Consider the following 22,360-nt stretch of genomic DNA (forward strand, 5'->3'; position numbering starts at 1 on the left):
GTCCTGTCTCACAGCAGACATCTCGACTTGTCACAGTAAGAAAAGCGCAGGTGTTACTAAAAACAATAAAGGTACATTGTGTGCATCCAGTGGTGAGATTGCAATCAACTGAGCATCCATCGTCTCATCCTACTCCTCCAAGTCTTAAGGAAAATATACAGTGGCTGCAAAACTTACAAGAAAGAGACAGTGTTTGGTTTGTCTTGGGAACACATGGGAGGCCCCGTGGAAAAGGACCCCGCACCTCCGTAGATATAAAAAGGCTCATTCTACAAAACAACTATCCTGTTTTTTGACAAATTCTGTCAATAGATTACTCCTAAATCTTAAACCCTGGACCTTTAGTGAAGGCCTCCGAGTTCTATAAACTGCATATGCAACCGGTATTCCAGGCTAAACCTTGTCAGAGTGATCATAGAGTTATACAAATAAATTTATTCATCACATTTTAAACTCACACATACAAACAACTTACATAAATATCATTGTGCAAACAGATTACAGTGTGTTAAAACCCAAAGATTTAATGTTATTATGATTATGGCATTGAAATCAATATTATAACATAGATTATAGACAGACATTTTTCATCTGATTTCTTTGTTTGATTCATGTTATTTCCTGTGTGTTTAAAAGTCTTCCTTATAATTATTATTACAGTATGTTTTCCTTTGTATTTTGCCATTTCCACTCCCATTATTCTTCTGCTAACATTTCTCCAAGGAAGCCAAGCACCGTAGTGGAAAAGGAAAGCATTGTGCAGCTGTTCAACTATACAATGAGTTTTTATCACTGATAGAGATCATCACTGCCTTCATCTCCATACATGTTCGGCCTCCCTGATCCAGAACCTGACCCCTGATCTCCAGACCGGGTACCAGTAGCTGAAGGGAACCTAGGTGAAGGGGGAATAAAAAGGAATGAGTCTTAAAATGTGTATTGAAGAAATCAAGATTTCATTTTCTGTGTTGCACATGAATATGTGTACCTGAAGTTTCCAAAACCTCGGCTCTGCTGCAAAGTTTTAGCAAACACTTCATATTTGCGGATGTCATTGTCACTGACAGAGCGACGTGCAAATCGCATCGCCTCTTCAAAATGGTCCTTCCTGATCTCTGGGACTGGATCAAAGTCCTCATCCTACAAACAGAGAAAAACATTATGAGGGTGGAAACAATACACACTCTGTGTGTGTGTGTGTGTGTGTGTGTGTTCCCAGTCCAAAGGCTGAAAGTTAGGAAAACACACAGCCGCCCTTTAGGGAACTTTTTTATCTTCCACCATCTCTATCTGTACCGAGCACACACAGCCTGGTACTGCCTTGAGGAGTGGAGTGTGTGTGTGTGTGTGTGTGTGTGTGTATTAAGGAGAGGAAAAACTCCCAATTATCATTTTATGGTGTAAGTATGCAGTGCGGCAGTAGCAGTCTGACCATGGGGATGCCTGGTCTGTTCTGCCTCTGACGCTCAGCCTTGATCTCGGCCTCGATGGCCTCACGGATGGCCAGCTTACAAGCCCGCTGGCAGATCTCTGTCAAGTCAGCTCCAGAGAAACCATCTGTGATGCCAGACAGGTATTCCAGGTCCACATCCTACAGAGAGGAGATGCAAAAGGAAGGTGAAGGAGCAGAGACTGAGACTTAAGACACAAAAAATGTGACACTTTGATGATCAACATTCAACACTAACTCGTGCGACAGGGGACTTGCGCAGGTTGGCGTTTAGGATTGATGTGCGAGATGCTTTGTCTGGGAGTGGGATGTAGATGAGCTGGTCTAAACGGCCCGGCCTCAGGATGGCAGCATCTATGATGTCTGGTCTGGTGTGATGAATAAAGAAAGTGAGATGAACAGAGAGGAAAATCAATCTCGAGTCCCAGTGTACCGACCTCTCAAACCACCAGTCCCTATACAAATTCCCACATGTGCACCTGTTCGTGGCGCCAATAATGAAAACATTCTTTTTGTCCGACATGCCGTCCATCTCTGTGAGTATCTGGTTAATGACTCTGTCAGCTGCACCACCTGCATCCCCAGCTCCGCCTCCTCTGGATTTGGCGATGGAGTCTAACTCGTCGAAAAACAGGATGCAGGGGGCCGCCTGTCTGGCCTGTGAGCAGAGAAGAGCTCAGCATGGTTACAGTGTGACACACAGACACTACAATTGTCTATCCTGTCATGATTTATTCATTCATCTCTTCTTTCTCTGCTCTCACCTTGTCAAACACATCTCTGACATTGGCTTCTGATTCTCCGAACCACATGGTCAGCATCTCTGGTCCTTTGATGGAGACAAAGTTTGCTTGGCACTCATTAGCAATGGCCTTAGCCAATAGGGTCTTCCCACAGCCTGGAGGGCCGTAGAACAGCACTCCACGAGATGGAGTCATACCAAACTTCAGGAACTTGTCTGGATACTCGACAGGGTACTGAGGAGAGTGAGACAAAGAAAGATGGATTGTTGGTGGGACTTGTGTTTACAGGTATGTGTGGAGTCTCTTAGCGTGTGTGTCAGTGTGTGTTGCTTCCACCTGGACGAGCTCTTGAAGTTCCCTCTTGACCTCGTCCAGTCCTCCGATATCCTGCCAGGTCACCTGAGGCACCTCAGCAACGGTTTCTCTGAGAGCTGATGGGTTGCTCTGACTCAGTGCCCACTGATGGAGGACATGACGGTGTCAGAGAAAGGGGACGGACTTTGATGGATAGTCTGTATGTGTGTATTTGTGTGCATGTGTACTTGGAAGTCATCCATAGTGACAGCCAGTGAGTTGAGCAGGTCAGCGTCGATGGAATCGTCCTCCAGGTCTATGAGGATCAGCTTCTTGCGGATGGCTTGCAGAGCAGCTTCTGAGCACAAAGCAGCCAGGTCGGCGCCTACATGACCATGCGTCTCTGTGCCTATCTGAGATATAATAAATAGTTAAATAATTAGGCACATTCAGACAGGATCCGGCACTGCAGAGAAAACAGTTTTTTTCTCTTATTTGAGTGCAGGTAGTGCGTTTTGGCTGAGCCGGTGCGGGCTGCTGGGGTGTCACAGTGACCTGTGGCGAAGAAGAGGCTACCAGGAGGCTATCCAGGATTCATGGACTAAACTCTGATACTCTACCTGTTGTGTTCTAGCTTTGTTTATTTCATGTCTGGCTAGCAATTTACGCTGCAAAATAGTGGCATGAAGAAGTTTAATTTGTTTTGTGTCCATTATTTTAAGAGAGACAGAGAGGGAGCGAGTGAGCTTTGGTCTAGAGACATGGACAGTTAATGACAGTTAGTGAGTTAAGCCAGTTCATCAGTGAAATAAAAAGTTATTTACTTAGACACAGTCATACTTTACAGGCAAATATGTTGATGGAGCTGTGCTGTTACACACAGTAATAGTAATAAATTTAATCAGCATGAGAGTGAATGAAAACTGGGCTCTGTTGAATTTATTAATACTAGACGGTTAGCATGTGACAGTGCTTTTTTTTGGAAAAATTTATTTTTACACAATACCTCATTCAGTAGTTTATATTGAAGCTGCAAGTAAGAACTCTTCATTATCAGTAAATTGATTAACTGTTTGGTGCATAGTATGACAAAAAATACTGATAAATCCTCATCGTAATTTTCCAAATCCCATCTGGCATTATCAGATTTCTTGTTTTGTTTAACCAACATTGAAAAACCCAAAGATGATCAATTTACAATCATATAAAAAAAAAAAATCAGCAAATCCTCAGATTTCAGAATTAAAGTTTGATAGTACTTTGAGTCTGGCTTTTTAAAGGACCAGCATGTAGGATGTAATGACATCTCGTGGTGTAGTTGTAGATTACAACCCTTTCCAACAATCCTCCTGTTTCAAACATGAAGAAGAAACTACTGTGTCCATGAAATGCTAGAGAAAAATAGGTGATACGTGATTATACACTAATCTTACACACTGGACATTTAAACAAAAAATTTCATGATTAAAATAGTTGCAGACTTATTATTTTTGATTATCTAAGTGTTTCAGCTTAAACTATTAAATCATTTTATGTTCGTTTGACCTGAACTGCTGCACTTAATCACCTTCTCCAGGTCGACGTCGTCACCCAGTTTCATGTTTTTGGTGTGAATCTGCAGGATCTCCAGTCTGCCAGTTGAATCAGGGATTCCAATGTCAATCTCACGGTCAAACCTACCTGGATGGAGACAACGCAATAAATGTAAATGAATGTGTGTGTGTGTGTGTGTGTGTGTGTGTGATTGCTTTGTGTTGCGTGTGTGTGTCCTGACCAAAGCGCCTCAGAGCAGAGTCCACGCTGTTTGGTCTGTTTGTAGCTGCCATGACAACCACATGCACTCTTTGCTTCAGGCCATCCATCAGGGTCAGGAGTTGGGAGACTATACGCCTCTCCACTTCCCCATGGGTCTACACAAACACACACACACACAGAGTTACAGACGCTATACAGCAGATACAGACATTTTGTACGTGTTCTCTATTGTTTACCTTTTCTCTCTTGGGAGCGATGGCGTCCAGTTCATCAATAAAGATGATGGCTGGAGCGTTTTTCTCTGCCTCCTCAAACGCCTTCCTTAGGTTGCTCTCTGACTCTCCAGCCAGCTTACTCATGATCTCAGGACCTTCACACAACAATGCAGAGCATCTAAAGCATATTTTCACTCAAATCTACAAATAAGAAAACCAATGAGTAAACAATCATTTACAACCAGGTTCTAGTAACTCTTCTTCAACGCTATGTCACTATGAGAACAAAAATCACTCACCATTGATGAGGAAGAAGAAGGCACCAGTTTCATTGGCTACAGCCCGGGCCACCAGGGTCTTCCCTGTGCCTGCAGGGCCGTACAGCAGGATCCCTCTTGGGGGCTGAGAAAGAGGAGGAGAGAACACACTGAGTCATGAAACGAGAAATGTAAGAACCAAAAGAAGCAGGACAATAAGTGAATGTGATCATTGTGTATGTATGACACCTTCACTCCTATAGCCTTAAAAAGGCCGGGGTGTCTGAGAGGAAGCTCCACCATCTCTTTGATCTGGGCCAGCTGTTTCCGACAGCCTCCGATGTCGTCGTAGCCGATGTCATTCACTGTCTCCTCCTCGTCCTGTCACAGGGATATATGCAAGAGTCACATCTCGTTGAGTTTAATCTCAGTCGTGGATGTGGTATACACTTAGTGGCTCCGGTTCCTAAAGCCAATAAGGTTAGCCCTGCCTGTTTTTAACAGCACAGGCCTGAAGTGTTATCCTTGCACCATTATTAAGCCTATTAAAACTTCATAATTATCATTTAAACACACTACTTTTGCACTACTTTGTAGAAACCCCTGTATCAGTTACTATATAAACTATTCTAATGTAGTTTTTAAAGAGTAACTTTCACCTTTAAAAAAAATACAAAATTAAGTATAATTTAAAAGTTCCTGTTTGTACAAATAGTTGATTGCGAATAGTTGTTGCATCAGAAGGTCTTCCTTATATTAGTTAAGTTGTCCACTAATGTGGCCTCTTGATGCTGACGTTCAACAGTGCAGCGGATCTCACAGACCTCTCTCTTGATTGGCTCTCCCTCACAGTAGATGACAGTGTCCGGGGCGACGATGCAGTGAGGGCTGGGGTCAGTTTCTACCACCTTGAACTCCACCGCCCGCATGCTCCCCCTCACCAAGAAGATGTCATCTAGGTGAGGTAAGACAAAAAGTTACTACATACAGGAGCATCTGAATGTACATGTGTGAATGTATTTATGCTTTTGAAGAACAAACAAGCTGATATGGACAAAAAGTCGTCACAGCTGTTGGTAACATCTTTGAGGATATCATGGTATGAACTGAGCTGTTTTACTGGAGTATGATCAGAGGCAGAGGTGTTGCAGTACCTTTATGTATGGGTCGGTAAGCCTCCAGAAAATATGGTTTGAGGAAAACATCAAAGAGGTTTCCCGTCAGGCCCACAATGGTTTCATCTATTGGGAGGACATGGATCTTTTTCCCATACTTAATATCAGGGCAAGCATGAATGCTGTGATGAAACACAAGGAGAAACTACAGTGACTGCTAAACACAAGAAAAATGTGAATGACCCTAACCAAAGCCAATGATGAGTTTTGGCGGTACAACATGGTGGACTCCATGGAAGAGGACCCACATATATGGATATAACAGTCTCATTTCAAGGTATCAAGAACATAACAATTCTTATTTTCAGGTGATTATACACTAATGAAAATATAGTTACACATTACTTTATATTTCTGCCATTCTGTAAATAGATCCTCTTAAATATGATACACTGCACCTTTAAGAATATACTTGAAATACTTGTACTTTCTATTTCTATTTTATGCTACTTTATATTTGATTGTTGGAAACTGAAGGATTAATTGTTCCTTTCTGGGTTGATAAAATCCTTCTTCTTGAGATAAATAATCTACTTAAAACCCTTTTTGGATTAGCTGAAAATGTCTGTTTCTCTTGAAAAATGTACCTTTGGAGAGTTCTCACAGGACAGTGACACCACAGTACGCAGCAGTAAAATGAAACATACACATGAATGCAGCAATAATATTAAATTCAAAAACACCATATATACTGTAATAGTGAAATACCGGCAGTGACCTTACATACTTTAACTAGTAAAAGTGAGCTTGTTGGATGCAGTACTTTTAGTATTTTCACAGTGTGATATTAACTCAAGTGTAACAATGTGTGCAGGTATTTAGTAGTGTAGTTGATTAATTCAGAATTTGGGCGTTGAGTTACACTTTAAGTAACGGATCTGAAAACTTCTTCCACCACTGGACACAGGTGTGAGATTTACCTGACGACATCACCGAGCCGGACACGCAGGTTGTTACGCGTCACACGATTCATGTAGATTCGTTCATCCCCACAGGTGTCATCAGTCAGGACGATACACACTGTTTGGCGACGCTTCCTCCCTCTCAACACCACTGTGTCGCCCCGGAAGAGCTGCAGCTCCTCTGTCTTATTCTAATGGAAACACACACAAACACTCAGAAATCTCAGAGGAAATACACAGGTGAGGAAATACACACAGTTTATTTACACCTTACACAGACCTGCGACAGGCTGACAATGCTACTGTCTTCATTGAGGGCTTCGTCCACAATAAGCCTGTTGGGTCTGTGTTTCTGTTTCAGGATGGCAGTGGAGAAATCTTCTCCCTTTGGGCTTCCAAACAAGAAACACATTATGACTCTCTCACATGCAGGCCTGCACTTGTAGGTCAGATTTCCTCATGTGACACTGAGCTGTATTTAGACTCTCTTTGGCTTTGCACGTAGCAACTATATGAGTCTGTAAACATATCCAAATATCTTATAGATATTTATGAGTGTAATGTAAATATAATGTTATGACACAAACATACTGTATAGGGATAAAACATGTCATTAAAATATTGTACATGCGCGAGTCACACATGTACTGCACGCATGCAGCTGTTTCACTCACTCTGCTCCTCCTGAGCCCGGCATGACTGCTCTCCTTTTGTCTCGTCAGATTTCAGATATCCTCAGTTTTTCAGTCTGGTCCCTCACTGTCGTCTGCAGTTGTTTACTGTGGTACATTCAGGAACTAATCTTGTACGGTCTTGTATTTCTGCTGTGATCACTGCCAAAGGTTTCTGGTTCTGCCCGACCTGACCTGTTCTGGTGTGGTTTTAGTCTTCCTGGAGCCCAGAAATTCTCATAGTCTCAGTCTTTTTTCCCCCCTCTGTTGCCTTGAACCACCATGTTTGTGGGAGCTGCACCGTGCCTGTTTATCAGTGGAGGTATAAAAATACCCATCTGCTTCCCTGTCTTATTTGTAACCCCATCATGCACACACACACAAACACACACACTTTCACGCATGCACACACGTAGAGATCCCGAGTACTTACCTTGGAGAGTGTCCCAGGACAGATATAGTGAGATATTTCCTCCTCCCCCTGCTTCTAAGCAGCAGATGCTGGGATAAGTGCCTTGCTGGTCATGGAGAACACTTCCAGACTTACTGTGAAATATTTACGAGTCAAAATAAATTCTGCATAAAGCCAATTTTCCAAAAGAACAGACTTATCGTCTGTCTCATTTGGGTAAGTCTTTCCTCTTTTAAAATGCAGCATGGTTCCTCCTCCTTTGACTCTTTGTCGTTGTGACTGAAGGGAGCTGCTGGTGTGGTGTAACCCAGCTGCCCAGCTCTAAACCTGTGTTCGATTCCCTCCCTCACACACACACACACACACACACACACACACACACGAACGCACAAACGCACAAACACTCTGGCCACATTTTTGTGTTTTAATTGAAACTTTTATTACTAAAATTGTCCTTTAACAAATAAGTTGAGACAAGCAACAAAGACGCTCTCAAACTCAAACACAACTGTCCTCTCCTACAGATTAAACTAATTCGAATGGAATGACCTGAATGCTAACATTGTAATGTACACCATCAACTAACTGAAATAACCTAAAAATGTGTTGTTGGAAGTTGCAAACAAAGTGAAAGTGGAGGGAATGGTGATGAAGAGGTAGAGGAGGTCTGAATGCACAAAAGGATTGATTTGAACAGTGTGTGGAGAGCATGCTGAAAATAGGATCATACAAATATGAAAAACAAAACAAGACATTCATTTCTATAATGCATGCACGGAAGAGATGCCAAACCTGGAATGTGAAGGTGAGAATGAGATGTGTGATAATTCAACAGCATTTGGTTTCTAAGGTTTGACCGGTACAAACAGTTAAAAAATGCTGGTGGCATGAGATTAATTGATTGATTGACTCAGCTTTACCCTGCGATAACGTCTTTCTGTTACATCGTTGTTTTCCCATAATTTACAAATGGAGGCTGATGTGTCAAATGGACTTATTTTCAATATATTTACATTTTCACTATATTACATTTAGTTGAGAATTGATTGTTGTACTGATTTCAGTTCAGCCAGTTGGTGCGTTGAACATTTCGGCAGCCGACTCTGAGGCCGGTTTCACAAAAATTATTTAGTCTGAATTATTCTGAAAAGATTGTCACTTCATGCCACCAGGCTAACTCTGAGCTAAGGGACATCTTTCCATGGTATCAAGCAGTGACAAACTGCTGATTCGGGGCATCGACTAACAAAAAAGAGGAAAACGTGGCTCAAAATTTGAGCCTTTTTTAGGAAAACATACAGAGAGTGAGGACATCATCAGCTGTTCTCATTTATCTGAAGAAGCTATTGTGAGCCTGACTAACAAGTTAGGAGAAGTCATGTCACATTAAGAAGCCACGGCACCTCAGCTCAGGCTCAACAATGGGTCCGAACTGTGTTGAGAAATAATGTCCTTCTGGAAAGCAAATGTTTTCTGCTAGAGTGAACAGTCAGACAGTTTTGACATGTAGTTTGTTCTAAACCAGCCAAAGTCTATCTTTGTGAAACTGGCCCGCGATGTGGCATTGCACAGGCCAGAACATATCATGTCTAGCCCTGTTATGAAGTTCATTTCATAGATTACCATCTGAAACGTTACACAAAATCAACCACCTGCCGATCTACGAGCTGACAAGGTTCAACCACGTCTCGAACATCTAGGAGGAGCTATCAGCTTATTGCTTTGACCAACGACCATTTGCACAAAGTCGTGAACCCTGCACTGGATTTTATCCCGACATTCCAGCTTCTGGGAATGTATTTAACCTGGTCACCTTTTCATTTGCTTCTGTTCAACCCAAAATCCTCTGTCAGTCCTCCACACGTGAACAGTATGTGTACAATGACAAGCAAACACCCACAAGCGAGAAACCCTTGACCTCTTTTAAAATGTGCAAAAAGGTCAGCACAAAGTAACAGTTTAAAAACAAACCATCTTGCACAGTTTAATTGAGAAATTGCAAAGTGCTTGATCACTGTAATTAAAAAAAAGGAAAAAAAAAAAAGAGAAATTGCATGATTTATTTTAACCTCTGCATCTAAAAATCTTTGAGTCTGCTTCACTTCCTCCAAAATGTGTGCTCTGTTTGGTAGAAAATCCTTGTTGTCCACGAAATCCAGTCTTTTTTCTGTGTGTGTCATTTCTGGACCAGAGCAGTCGTAGAGGACCAGGAGGAGGAGAAACAGAGGTAGGTGTGTGTGTGTGTGTGTGTGTGTGTGATCGTATATCATGCATACATTTTATATGATTACTTGGGCTATATGTAGATACAGACAACAGTCTTTGTGTGTGTTTCATGTCTGTTTTTTAGCAGTCGTCTTCCTCAAAGTGCGTTTTCTGCAGAACCTTTACATGACGCTCATAGATCTTGAGGGCGGGGCCGAGTCTGATTGACAGGCCAGTCAAAACATCGTTACGTTGCATGAGTAGAAGAGACTTGCCATCGATTTCCTAATGAAGAGAGCAAAGCAGTGTGGGTACGTAGATGTAGGTTACACATGATAGATGTTCAAGTGCAGCCATTAATTCTGTCTCTAGTGGTCTCTAGTGGTTATTAAAGGAGATTACAGGCTCACCTGGGTCCTGAAGGCTGCAGCCTGCTCAGGGAAACCTGCTGCTGTGAAATAACTGACCACATCAGACACTGTCCAGTCCACCGGGCTCCCACTGACCCCCTCAGATTTCATAAACCTAGAGAGATGAGGAAAAGGGCAAACGGCCCATTAAAGGCTTGCAGTAAACGCAAAAGTTTTTTTCAGAGCTGCCAGAGCAAAAAAACAACAACACATGGTTTATTGTTTGTTTTTAAGCCTGAATAAATTGAACCTTTAACCTTGCACCATCCATATTTTTACATGACCACCAACATTGTATCAAATGACAATGTGAAAGACGTCACTGGTAGTGATGAACTTACAGTGAATCATCAACAAGAATCTGCAGCTCCCCCTTTTACAGCCTTTAAAGCATGTGTCAGCTCATTGTTTAGTTGTCCGGCTCGCAACTTTAACGCTCTGGTTCACTTCCACCACATCTCTAAACATCTAAACAAACATCACCACCACTGTTCTTCTAAGGTAAAATGTAAAGTGCAAGTGGTTCCTACCCTGCGGAATACTTGGGTCGAGTACTAATTGGTCAATCAACGAATTCTGAGTTAGACATATTGTGTATTCTGTGTGTATTGTATTCTTTGCTTGTGACTTAAACCCTACAGTAAATGATTGTCCCCAACAACTGGACAAGCTTTAGGAGTATTTATTGGCAGCAATGAAACATAATATTTATCAGTATGTTTTCACTAGTGTAAAATCAACTGAAAATAAGAATCATTGTGTTTTCGTTGTCTTAAAATGAGCCATTTACATCTACAGTGAGAGAGTGTCCTCTTTCATGGAGTCCGCCATGTTGAACCGCCATTTTTCTACAGTAGCCCAGAACAGACAAACCAAACACTGATCTAGATATGGACTTTTGCTTTAAACGTTAATTTGGCAGCAAGAGTTTTTCTTCCTCGCATGGAAGTAGAGGGGCATGGGAGAGTATTTAGTTGGTTGTAGTCTGCAACATCATCACTATAGATGCCACTAAATCCTACACACTTGAATTGTTCCTGAATAAAACAAGAAACTACAATTCACTGTTTGCCAAACAGTTTAAATTCAACTTTAATTAACATCTAATAAGATTCAGCATTTTGATTTTCTCTGATCCACGAATCAAAGCACAGAAAATTGTTGTTTATTATCTTGCACAGAGTTACCATTCCCAGCTAATTCCAACGCATGTACATGACTGCATCTGCTTCACATTAAAAATCATCCAATGGTGGTTACTTCATGCCTTGTTTTCACAAGTTTTCTGGCTCACAGGACTTATTTACAGTAAATCTACAAGAAGGAAAATTGACTTTGTAACAGATCCAAAAAGCAACAGAGGAGCAGACAAAACCAAAGCCAATGAATTTGTTCAGTATCTTCAATATCTCCGCTCTACTCACCCTCCACTGCTAACTCCACCGTTTAGCCCTCTTTCCTCAGACATGCCAGAGTCTCTCGGGGAGGCAGTGGGTGTGAGCAGGCAGGATGACACGCCAACCTCTGTCTTAGACTCCAAACCTACAAGGGGAGAAATTACGCACAGTCTGATTACCTGTCATCATCACTAAGCACTAAATAAACATGCACAAATACACACACACTCTATAATCGTCCGTAGCAGAACTCACTGTTAAAGCCAGAGGAGTTGTGGTTGAGTTTGTCATGCTGGGTCTGATTCTGTGTGTGGAGAGAAGAGAAAGAGGCAAATAAGGGAGCATGACAAAAAGACGATATCTGCTCCCTGGAACAAGTCAGGGTCACACCTTGCCCAGGGAAAAATCATGTTGAAAGCATCAGAGTGATATGACCTCCAACTAAACTCAAGGATTAAAGGAGCTGGCTGCGTCAGGATGCATCATGACAAAACTGCAACATGACCATCTGCTGTGGGAGTGTAAATGATGATGTGCAAGGTAGGAAGTGGACTGGTGGGGGAGACAACGATGAGTCAGCCCCAGTGCCACCTCTCTTCTCTTGTTTTTTTTTTTTGCTTCTCTTTCTGAAAATCTATCAATCTTTAGTTGTCATATAATGTTCAATCCAGAGTTTTTTACACCATGTACCACCTCAGAATATCAATGTCACATTTACAAGTTTTTGAACCATTCATGTTACCTCCACTTACTATTTCCTCATCACATTTTCACTTGTTACTAATCATGGATGCATGCACACTTAATTTATTCATTTACTTAATTAGAAATATATATTTCAGAGATTCCCTCACGTACCATTCAAGGGAGCTCGCTTACCACCAGTGGTACTCGTATCACATTTTGAGAACCAATGGTGTAATCGAATGCTACATGACCATGTTCCAGGATAAATGTACAATAGAAATTATGTGAAAAGTGGAGCACAAATAAAACACAAGAGCACTAGATTAAAAATATATATTAAAAAAGTATATCTGAAAGGTACATAGAAATGAAACAAGTAGACTCAAGAATAAACGCATATTAATAGCAATGTTAAAGTGTCAGCATGAGACAGGATAACATTAATTTAGAACTGAACATGACTATGAAAAAAGCATGAGTGAGGTTTGATGTGAAAGTTTTAAAGTCTGTGTAAAGTAAGTAAAGTAAGATGATGTGTTCTGAGTTTGTCAGACCAAAGAAGAAAGTGTTAATAACAACCCAACCAAATTTGAATGATTAAAAATATTGACAAGTTTATGAAATTAGGTATCAAAATCGGGTAAAAATGAGCAGTATTCTCAGAGGGCCCATTGTGGACGGAGTCAAGCAGCAATTTTGAAGCAACTGAAAAGACTTTGAACGATATATATGCAGGGGCCAAACAAAGAAAACTAAAAATCTGAATTCACAGAGCACGGATGCACACCAGCATAACAAATTATACACTGTACATACATCAGTTTAAATGTTTCCTCTATGCCAAGAACCACCGTGACAAAAAAAATGCATTTTGTACATAAAAAGGACATAAAATGTTTTTTCATCCCAAATGTTTTAAATGAATGTGGTATTGCAATGTTAATCATATATATTCCATACCACATTATTTTTTCTTCATCTCAAGGCAAAATATATTCTGTGGCATCCTTTGATGCATTTTTCTCAAATGTGTTATGATGTAGAATATATCTGTATCACAGGTGAGGCATGTACTACACAGGTAGCTTGGAAACATATCTAATAATAGATAGCTCTTGTCCTTCAGCGTTTCTTACACATATTTCATGTTTTCACTCAGGAACAATTCACATGCACTCTGACAGGAAACTAAATTACATTCTCTTTCATCTCATCATTTTTCTTTGAATAAAGGATAAATACTTTGGACACTGTGTGTCTTTGTCTGTTGAGCCGTTGTACCTACATATTGCTGCTCGTTCTGACTACTGATTCTTCATTGTTCTTCAATGAGTGTTGTTGCTGCTGCCAGAGATTTAAAATACATCAGTGTATGCACCGTATAAGCCCACAGAGATTCAAAACACCATAAAAAACATTTTATGACCTGTGTGAAAATGTCTATTCTTCCTCATAAGAACATTTACTTTTAACACTGAGGTATGTGTGAAGGATGAACCACAGCTTATCAACCACGGAGTTAATATTTGACAATATGCCTTCAAAAGATCAACACATAAAAATGAATCTACACACACACACACATACACACAATATCATGACTGACCACTATATCCAAATACTCAAAATATTGTCTCTAAATAAATATTTCTTACTGTTACTGTTATAAATACTAGACTTACTAGTGTAGGTGAGAGAAAACTGTTACAGCCACTGCAAGTTCACATCAAATAACGACTGAAAATAATTGACATTTATGCTGAATACAAACTTAATTTTACTTCATAGTAATTCTCCTACTTCAAATTTCTACTTCCCTAAATATCGGCAAAGAAATTACATACAAAGCTGCATTGCTATGTATTAAATCAGAGTATTTATTAATCAGAGTATTTAAGCACTGCCCGAATACATGTTTGAATAGTCCAGTGACTATAAACAACATAATAACAGAACACACAACACAAATGTTTTTATTCATAATGAGTACTTTGACCTTTAATGTGGATGTGCATTTACCTTCTTTTGCTTTTTGAATGCAGGACTTGAAATTGTAATGGAGTATTTTACATTATTGTAATGCTTTTAATAAGATACAGGACCTCAGTGCTTTTTCCATCACTGGTAAGGGAACAGGAATGTAGGACATGTTTTGAGTATATGTAAGCAAGTATGAGTAATTTAGGAGCATTTGAGCCTTTATCAAAGACTAATAGAGACATGACAAGCAATGAGGGAAAGAGAGATGCAACAAAGGTCCCCATTCAGACTCAAATGTATTGCATCTTAGCTATGTTTGAGTAATTCTGACTTTTTTTGATATTAAATGGGAAATGCTGCCATCATTCAACAGTAAAAAAAAAAAAAGAAAAAAAGAAAAAAGATGCACATGCTCACACTTACTTGTGCCCCTGTATGTAGCTGATCAGCCCTCTCCTCCTCAGAGTGTGCACTGTTGCACTGTGACAGGGAAGCACCCTGAACAGGTGAACACGGCGTTCTGGTGTTGGGATCGAGCCCGGACATCCCTGAGAGACGAGCAGCCAAGAGAGGGAGGAGAAAGACGAGAAACAAAACCCTTGTTATCATTATCATCATCATCATCATTATCATTATCATTATTATTATTATTATTATTAGTAGTAGTAGTAGTAGTAGTAGTTTATGAAAGCCTTAAACGGTCATATCCTCCATTTTCTCGTGATGGGTTTATTTCATCTATTTTCTTGAGCTCTCAAGTTATTTATGTCTGAATGACTAATGTTTTCCTGAGATAATGCCATAATTAATTTGAGATCTCGAGAAAACAAGAGGATAGTGTATATTAAATCAATGCAACTTCAACAGTCTCCTGCTCCTCTGACATTGCTACACTGGATGGTATTTCCTGCGCTATCCTTTTGTTTTCTTGAGATCTCAAATTAATTATTGTTGTTATCTTGGGAAACAAAGTTTTGTTATGTAGAGAAAATGATCCCATTATCTCAGGATTGTTATTTCAACATAATGACATAAATGACTTGAGATCTCGGGAAAACAAAATTAACTCGTTATCATGAGAAAACGGATGAAATAAAGACCATTTGGGGCTTCTGTAGAAGTAGTAGTAGTAGTACTAAGAGTCAGAGTTTATAATCGCTGTTACATTAGTAAACATGTAAATTATAAGTATTGTTTTATTATTACAATATTCATCTATTTGGAAGAATTAGTCAAAAAAGTGTGTTTCACAGCAGAAACAAGAAACAAAACATGTCAATATATATATATATATATATATATATATATATAGATACTATATACATATACAGATATAACATAGATAATACATATATATAATACAATACATTATATATACATATATATATAAAATACGTATATATATACCATATAGATATATACATATATAATATAGATAACATATACATATAGATCCATATACATATAATAATACATAGACATATATATATATATACATATATATGCAATACATATATATATATATACATATACATATAGATATATAATAATATATAGATATATAATATATATATTATAGTATAGAATATATTATATATATATATATATATATACACACACACTACCAGTCAAAAGTTTGGACACACCTTCTCATTTAATGTTTTTTCTTTATTTTCATGACCATTTACATTGTAGATTCTTACTGAAAACATCAAAGCTATGAATGAACACATATGGAGTTATGTAGTGAACAAAAAAGTGTGAAATTACTCAACACAAATTTTATATTTTAGATTCTTCAAAATAGCCACCCTTTGCTTTCATTACTGCTTGGCACACTCTTGGCATTCTTGCGATGAGCTTCAGGAGGTAGTCACTTGAAATGGTTTTCCAACAGTCTTGAAGGAGTTCCCAGAGATGCTGAGCACTTGTTGGCCCTTCTGCCTTCACTCTGCGGTCCATCTCATCCCAAACCATCTCGATTGGGTTTAGGTCAAGTGACTGGAGGCCAGGTCATCTGGCGCAGCACTCCATCACTCTTGGTCAAATAGCCCTTACACAGCCTGGAGGTGTGTTTGGAGTCATTGTCCTGTTGAAAAATAAATGATGGTCCAACTAAACGCAAACCTGACCAACAGTGTAACCAGCAAATCACCCCCACATGATCACGCCTCCTCCTCCATGCTTCACGGTGGGAACCATGCATGTAGAGAGAATCCGTTCACCTTTTCTGCGTCGCACAAGGACACAGTGGGTGGAACCAAAGATCTCAAATTTGGACTCATCAGACCAAAGCAGATTTACACTGGTCTAATGTCCATTCCTTGTGCTTCTTGGCCCAAACAAATCTCTTCTCTTCTCTTTCCTTAGCAGTGGTTTCTTAGCAGCTATTTGACCATAAAGGCCTGATTCGCACAGTCTCCTTTGAACAGTTGATGTAGAGATGTGTCTGCTACTAGAACTCTGGGTGGCATTTATCTGGCCTCTAATCTGAGGTGCTGTCAACTTGTGACATCTGAGGCTGGTGACTCGGATGAACTTATCTTCAGCAGCAGAGGTGACTCTTGGTCTTCCTTTCCTGGGGTGGTCCTCATGTCAGCCAGTTTCGTCGTAGCGCTTGATGGCTTTTGCGACTGCACTTGGGGACACCTTCAAAGTGTTGGCAATTTTGCGGACTGATTGGCCTTCATTTCTTAAAGTAATGATGGACTGTTGTTTCTCTTTACTTAGCTGATTGATTCTTGCCATAATATGAATTGTAACAGCTGTCAAATAGAGCTGTCGGCTGTGTACCAACCTGACTTCTGCACAACACATCTGAGGGTCTTGACCCCATTAAGAAGGCAAGATATTCCACAAATTAACCCTGACAAGGAACACCTAGGAAGTGAAGACCATTTCAGGTGACTACATCATGAAGCTCATGAAGAGAAGGCCAAGGGTTTGCAGCGCTGTCAACAAAGCAAAGGGTGGCTATTTTGAAGAATCTAAAATACAAAACATGTGTTGAGTGTAATTTCACACTTTTTTGTTCACTACATAACTCCATATGTGTTCATTCATAGCTTTGATGTTTTCAGTGAGAATCTGCAAAATAAATAGTCATAAAAATAAAATAAAAACATTAAATGAGAAGGTGTGTCCAAACTTTTGACTGGTAGTGTGTGTATATATATATATATATATAATATATATAATATATAATATATATAGACATGTTTTTGTACCTCATTTCTGCGTGTGAAACACATTTTTTGACAAATTCTTCCAATAGATGAATATTATAATAATAAACTTATAATTACATGTTTACTAAGTAACAGCGATTATAAACTCTGACTCTTAGTACTACTACTACTACTTCTACAGAAGCCCCAAATGGGTCCTTATTTCATCCGTTTTCTCATGATAACGACTTAATTTTGTTTTCCCGAGATCTCAAGTCATTTATGTCATTATGTTGAAGTAACAATCCTGAGATAATGGGATCATTTTCTCTACATAACAAAACTTTGTTTCCCAAGTGTTTTCGGTGAGAATCTGCAATGTAAATAGTCATGAAAATAAAGAAAAACCATTAAAAGAGAAGGTGTGTCCAAACTTTTGACTGGCAGTGTATATATATATATATTTAAATTACCATGAAAGTATAGTCGACTAAAAGTTTATATTAAAATAAATGAAATTCAAATAAAGTTAGAATGCCATTTTAAAAAGGCAATCAAATAAAATAACCACTCAAGTACTTGTAGATGGAGTAGTAGTACTTATTGACAGCAGAGGGGGGGTCACTGGTGATAATTCACGCACACACACACCTTGTCCGCCGTGTGGCTGCTGTTGATGGGGGCTCTCCACCTTTGATGCTGTCTGGATCTCAGCATCTTCTGTCGTTTTCTCAATGAGCTCTGGTTCGGTTGTCATGGCTACCGGGGATAGTCCTCTCTCCTCATCAGAACTCCTGGGATCCTCCTCCTCCTCCTCCTCCGCCTCCTCCTCTTCCTCCTCCTCCTCATCATCATCCTCTGCCTCCTTGTCTTCCCTTTCCTCTTCTTCACTGGCCGTTTCCATCGGCTCATTCTCCTGTAGAGGGGGGGACGGCGGCTGCAATGACATATAAAGTTAAGAACAAAATGTCTCCGTTTAAAAAAAAAAAGAAAAGAAAAAGAAAAAGAAAAAGAGGGGGAAGTTGAGTGGTGAATGCACTGCACCAGAGTTTGATCGAAGTTCCTACTTTGCTTTAACTCATTGTGCGGAAAGAGGTTAAAAAACAACTCCCACTTGGACAAACACACACACACACATCAGAAATAACGATACCCGCCTACTGTAGCCTACTCAAGTCTGCACCCACAAGGGAGGACGAGAGGGAGGAGAGCGCGCTGTCAGGGATGATACAAAAGCTTTAATGAGGCACGCAAATGGGGGGGGAGGAATGCGGGGATGACAGGAGATGGGAGAGAAAACAAACCTACGACACTGGAATAACACAAAATCTAGTCAACAAACATGATGCTCGGATGTTTTTCTTTTTTTTTTTTTTTGGAGGCTGAGTCTGCGCGACAGGAGAGAGAGCGGCAGCGGCACGTCTCAAGTTTAAGACAGACACCGCCTACTGCGCGACAGGCCCCAGACACTCCGCGCTCTGTTCCGCACTGCTAAAGTTCCTGAGAGCCAACAAAAATAATGTTTCATGCCCCTCAAACAGTGGGAAGAGAAACCCCTGCTCGTGCCCGCGCCATGCAGAGACGCTCTTTATGGTGTGTGTGTGTGTGTGTGTGTGTGTGTGTGTGGTGTGATGTGTGTGTGCGCGCACGGGGGAAGCCGCTCCGGAGCTGTCTGCTCCTGTATGTATGTAAACCCCGCACCTTTTGTGCAGGAAACCGAGCTACACGCACACACACATACACACACATACACACACGCATACGCGCGCACACGCGAGGGGACACACACAGAGGACAAACGCCGCACAGGCACGGTGGCATCCCAGGAACAATTCATCTGTCTAAGAAATCTCCACCAAAACACTTGTGCATTTAAATCATGGAGGTTGGGGCACGAAACAGAAATATTTGGCGAGGGAAGCCGAGCGCGTCTCGGTGCCGTGTGTGTGTGTGTGTGTGCAGGTTTTAAACCAGTGATCATTAATTTATCGGCAATCCATCCAGCGCGCCCTGTACAACCGAGACGTGTTGGAAATATTAAGTTAGCAGTGCCCACCTTTTTCACTGTGTGCTTGTCCTGCAGTGCGTTCTTTCCAAGTCTGTCAGCGGACGCATTCTTCGGCATCGGCTCCTCCACCACCATCCCCCTCAGAGGAAGAGTAATGTTCCCGCAGCGGGTCCTGCGCAGCCTGCCCCTTGCCACTTCTCTCTCCATGACCACTTTGACTTTGCCTCGGGTCAGCTTCTCCTCAGACAGCCGTTCTTGGCTGCTCAGATAACCCAAAATCTCCTTCAACCCGAGCGGCTTCATGTGGCCTCTGGTCGCAGCGCTGGAGGTAGAGGTGGAGGTGGAGGTGGAGGAGCCCCCCCGGAGGCTCCTCTCGGACAGGCTGCGAACAGAAGCCACCAATCTGTCGCCCAGGTCGGAGTTCCCCGCTGTTTTGGTCCCCCCTCCTCCGACTCGAAGTTTGGGCTTGAGGGGTGCGGACTGCTTCTGTTTCTGTTGTTGAGGGAGGTCGCTGACGCTCCCCGAGCAAGTTTTGTTCTGGGTGTCAGCCCCGGACAAACCCGGCTCTTTCCCTCCTCGAACTGCATCGGCTTTGCTCGGTGTTACCCTGCCGGCATCACCGCCGTCGTGTGCGTTTGTTCTGGGGCCGAGACCCCTCGACGGGCTGTCCCCTGCTCCCTGCTGTCCTAATCCCTTGTCTCTCGGTGCACTTGCTTTCTCCTCTTTACAGCCGCTCCCGACATCGCAGCCCGTTGTTGCGCCACACTTGAGGCACCCGTTTCCGCTACTCTGGCTGGAGGAGGCAAGCTTGGGCTTCGTGCTGGTGCTGGCTGATGTTTGAGTGTGGTGAGGATCTGGGCTGGGCTCCGAGTCCTCCTCTCCCTCCTCCTGGTCGGTGAAGCTGTGCGCACTGTCGCCGTTGTTGTTCAGATGGTCGTGTTTGGTCCGCTCCCTCGCTGCCTCCGCGCTGCCGCCGCCGCCGCTGCTGCTTCCAGCGGCCGTAAACTCACTCTTCTTTCGGCTTTTCCTCTGCACCTTCGCCGCGTTTCGGTACGATATGGACCCCTTGTAGCTAACTTTGAGCACCGTCTGCTCTTGAATCAGTTTTTCCAGTTCTGTCCTGGTTCGGTCCGGGTCTGACCCGTGTCGTCTCCGGACCATTCGACAAATTCTCTCCAGATCCGGACGAGCTTTTCTCGAGCGGAGAGAGTCGATTGTTTCCAGGATCCACTCTCGGTACTTATTGGGCTCGGACATCTTCTCCTGTTGGTGCGGATGGGGTTTGGCCCGAGTGCGTCTTTCTTCCCCCTCTGTTGTTTCACAAGTGACGCTGCTGTGTCAAAGCTGGGAAGCCAGAGTGCGATCCCCGGCTGGAGAACGAGGACGGAAGCCTGACTGGTACGCTTGCGTTCGTTGGCCACATTGTGCGCTTAAGGTGGACCGAAGATGGCGCCTAGGTCTCCAACACAGACGCAAATGGCATTTAAGGTGGAATTGGCTGGCTTTTTAGCGCATCGGAGCGATGTTCTTTGTTCGCAGCAGATTGTAAGAGGGGCTGTTTTTAACACAAAGAAAGCACAATCCAAACAGAGAGGAGAGGACACGGCTGAGTTGTTGAGTGTTTATGGCGAATCAGATCCAGAGCCGGGCCGGTCAACAGATGGATGGGTGACGGCTCCAAAAGCCGCATCAGGCGGCAGTGATGGATGTCTGACCTCTGGGCGACAACAACCTCCTGAGAACATCTCAAACATCTGCAAATCTGCAAACATGCATGCAAATACACACACACGCACACACGCACACACACACACACACACACACACACACATAGGAAGCCACACACGAGTTCAGTAGAATTTTACAAGTAAAACTTTATTGGAATGATACTCATGTTGCAAAATATTACACTTCGTGTTTTCATGTCACTGCTCCCGTGACTTTAGACGCTTCCCTTTGCAGTGTGTGTGTGTGTGTGTGTGTGTGTGTGTGTGTGTGTGTGTGTAGCGGAGGGGGGGTTAACATGGTTTAACATTGGGGTCTCATTTCCCTAAAAAGTGCGACAGTATGTACCAGCATTGTGCCTGCATCGAGAGGAAGTTGTATCACTGCAAAAAACATCGAGGAGACACAGAATAATATTGTATTATAACTTCAAACATTTGTCCATGATGATATAGTCAACATTAAACTGGACATGGAGGAAATACAGCGAATGTGAAGTCTCAACAAGTGGTTTACAACAATGTCATAATAATAATAATAATAATAATAATAATAATAACAAACGGTTTGTAAATTTGTCCATAATAACCAATAAGTCAGCTGATAACTACAAGTAGGGTGTGTCCACCTTGCAGCTCTTGTCACCATCTGCTGTATCTACTTCAGATTGATCAATGAAATGTTTTCACCTCTCAGTGAGAAATAAAAGTGGAATCCGAGCATTGAATGTGAGAAGTATTAATAAAAAATAAAAAAAAAGTTGGTTATATAGGGGAGGGGATGGACCCTTTTTGTTCACAAGTCGGTTGCCTTCTATGTGACTCATTTCTTTGATGAACACATTTGAATGAATGATTTATTTGGACACCAGTGACGCTGGATTACCCAGCGGCGCAAAGAGAGAGCC

General features: G+C 41.6%; 2 protein-coding genes across 2 annotated transcripts; both read right to left on the bottom strand.

The window, feature by feature from the left end:
- Nucleotides 1-262: 262 nt before the first annotated feature.
- On the bottom strand, nt 263-7,866 carry zgc:136908. The gene is made up of 18 exons (XM_019261746.2): nt 7,466-7,866; nt 7,072-7,183; nt 6,810-6,982; nt 5,869-6,011; nt 5,539-5,669; nt 4,964-5,095; nt 4,757-4,859; nt 4,479-4,612; nt 4,262-4,397; nt 4,055-4,167; nt 2,736-2,900; nt 2,530-2,652; nt 2,215-2,427; nt 1,930-2,108; nt 1,689-1,818; nt 1,433-1,591; nt 989-1,140; nt 263-895 (listed from the first exon to the last, which is right to left on the bottom strand). Exons 1-18 carry the CDS (start codon nt 7,486-7,488, stop codon nt 790-792), a joined length of 2,427 nt encoding a protein of 808 aa, XP_019117291.1. The 5' UTR covers nt 7,489-7,866; the 3' UTR covers nt 263-789.
- A 2,052-nt stretch (nt 7,867-9,918) lies between these two features.
- On the bottom strand, nt 9,919-21,440 carry samd1b (sterile alpha motif domain containing 1b). The gene is made up of 7 exons (XM_019261747.2): nt 19,777-21,440; nt 18,372-18,657; nt 14,977-15,101; nt 12,142-12,190; nt 11,914-12,031; nt 10,490-10,604; nt 9,919-10,364 (listed from the first exon to the last, which is right to left on the bottom strand). The coding sequence occupies exons 1-7, from the start codon at nt 20,983-20,985 to the stop codon at nt 10,221-10,223; spliced, it is 2,046 nt and encodes a 681-aa protein (XP_019117292.1). The 5' UTR covers nt 20,986-21,440; the 3' UTR covers nt 9,919-10,220.
- Between the last annotated feature and the right edge of the window lie 920 nt (nt 21,441-22,360).

This window comes from Larimichthys crocea, chromosome X, assembly GCF_000972845.2.
Source record: "Larimichthys crocea isolate SSNF chromosome X, L_crocea_2.0, whole genome shotgun sequence".
NCBI classification, from domain to species: Eukaryota; Metazoa; Chordata; class Actinopteri; family Sciaenidae; genus Larimichthys; species Larimichthys crocea.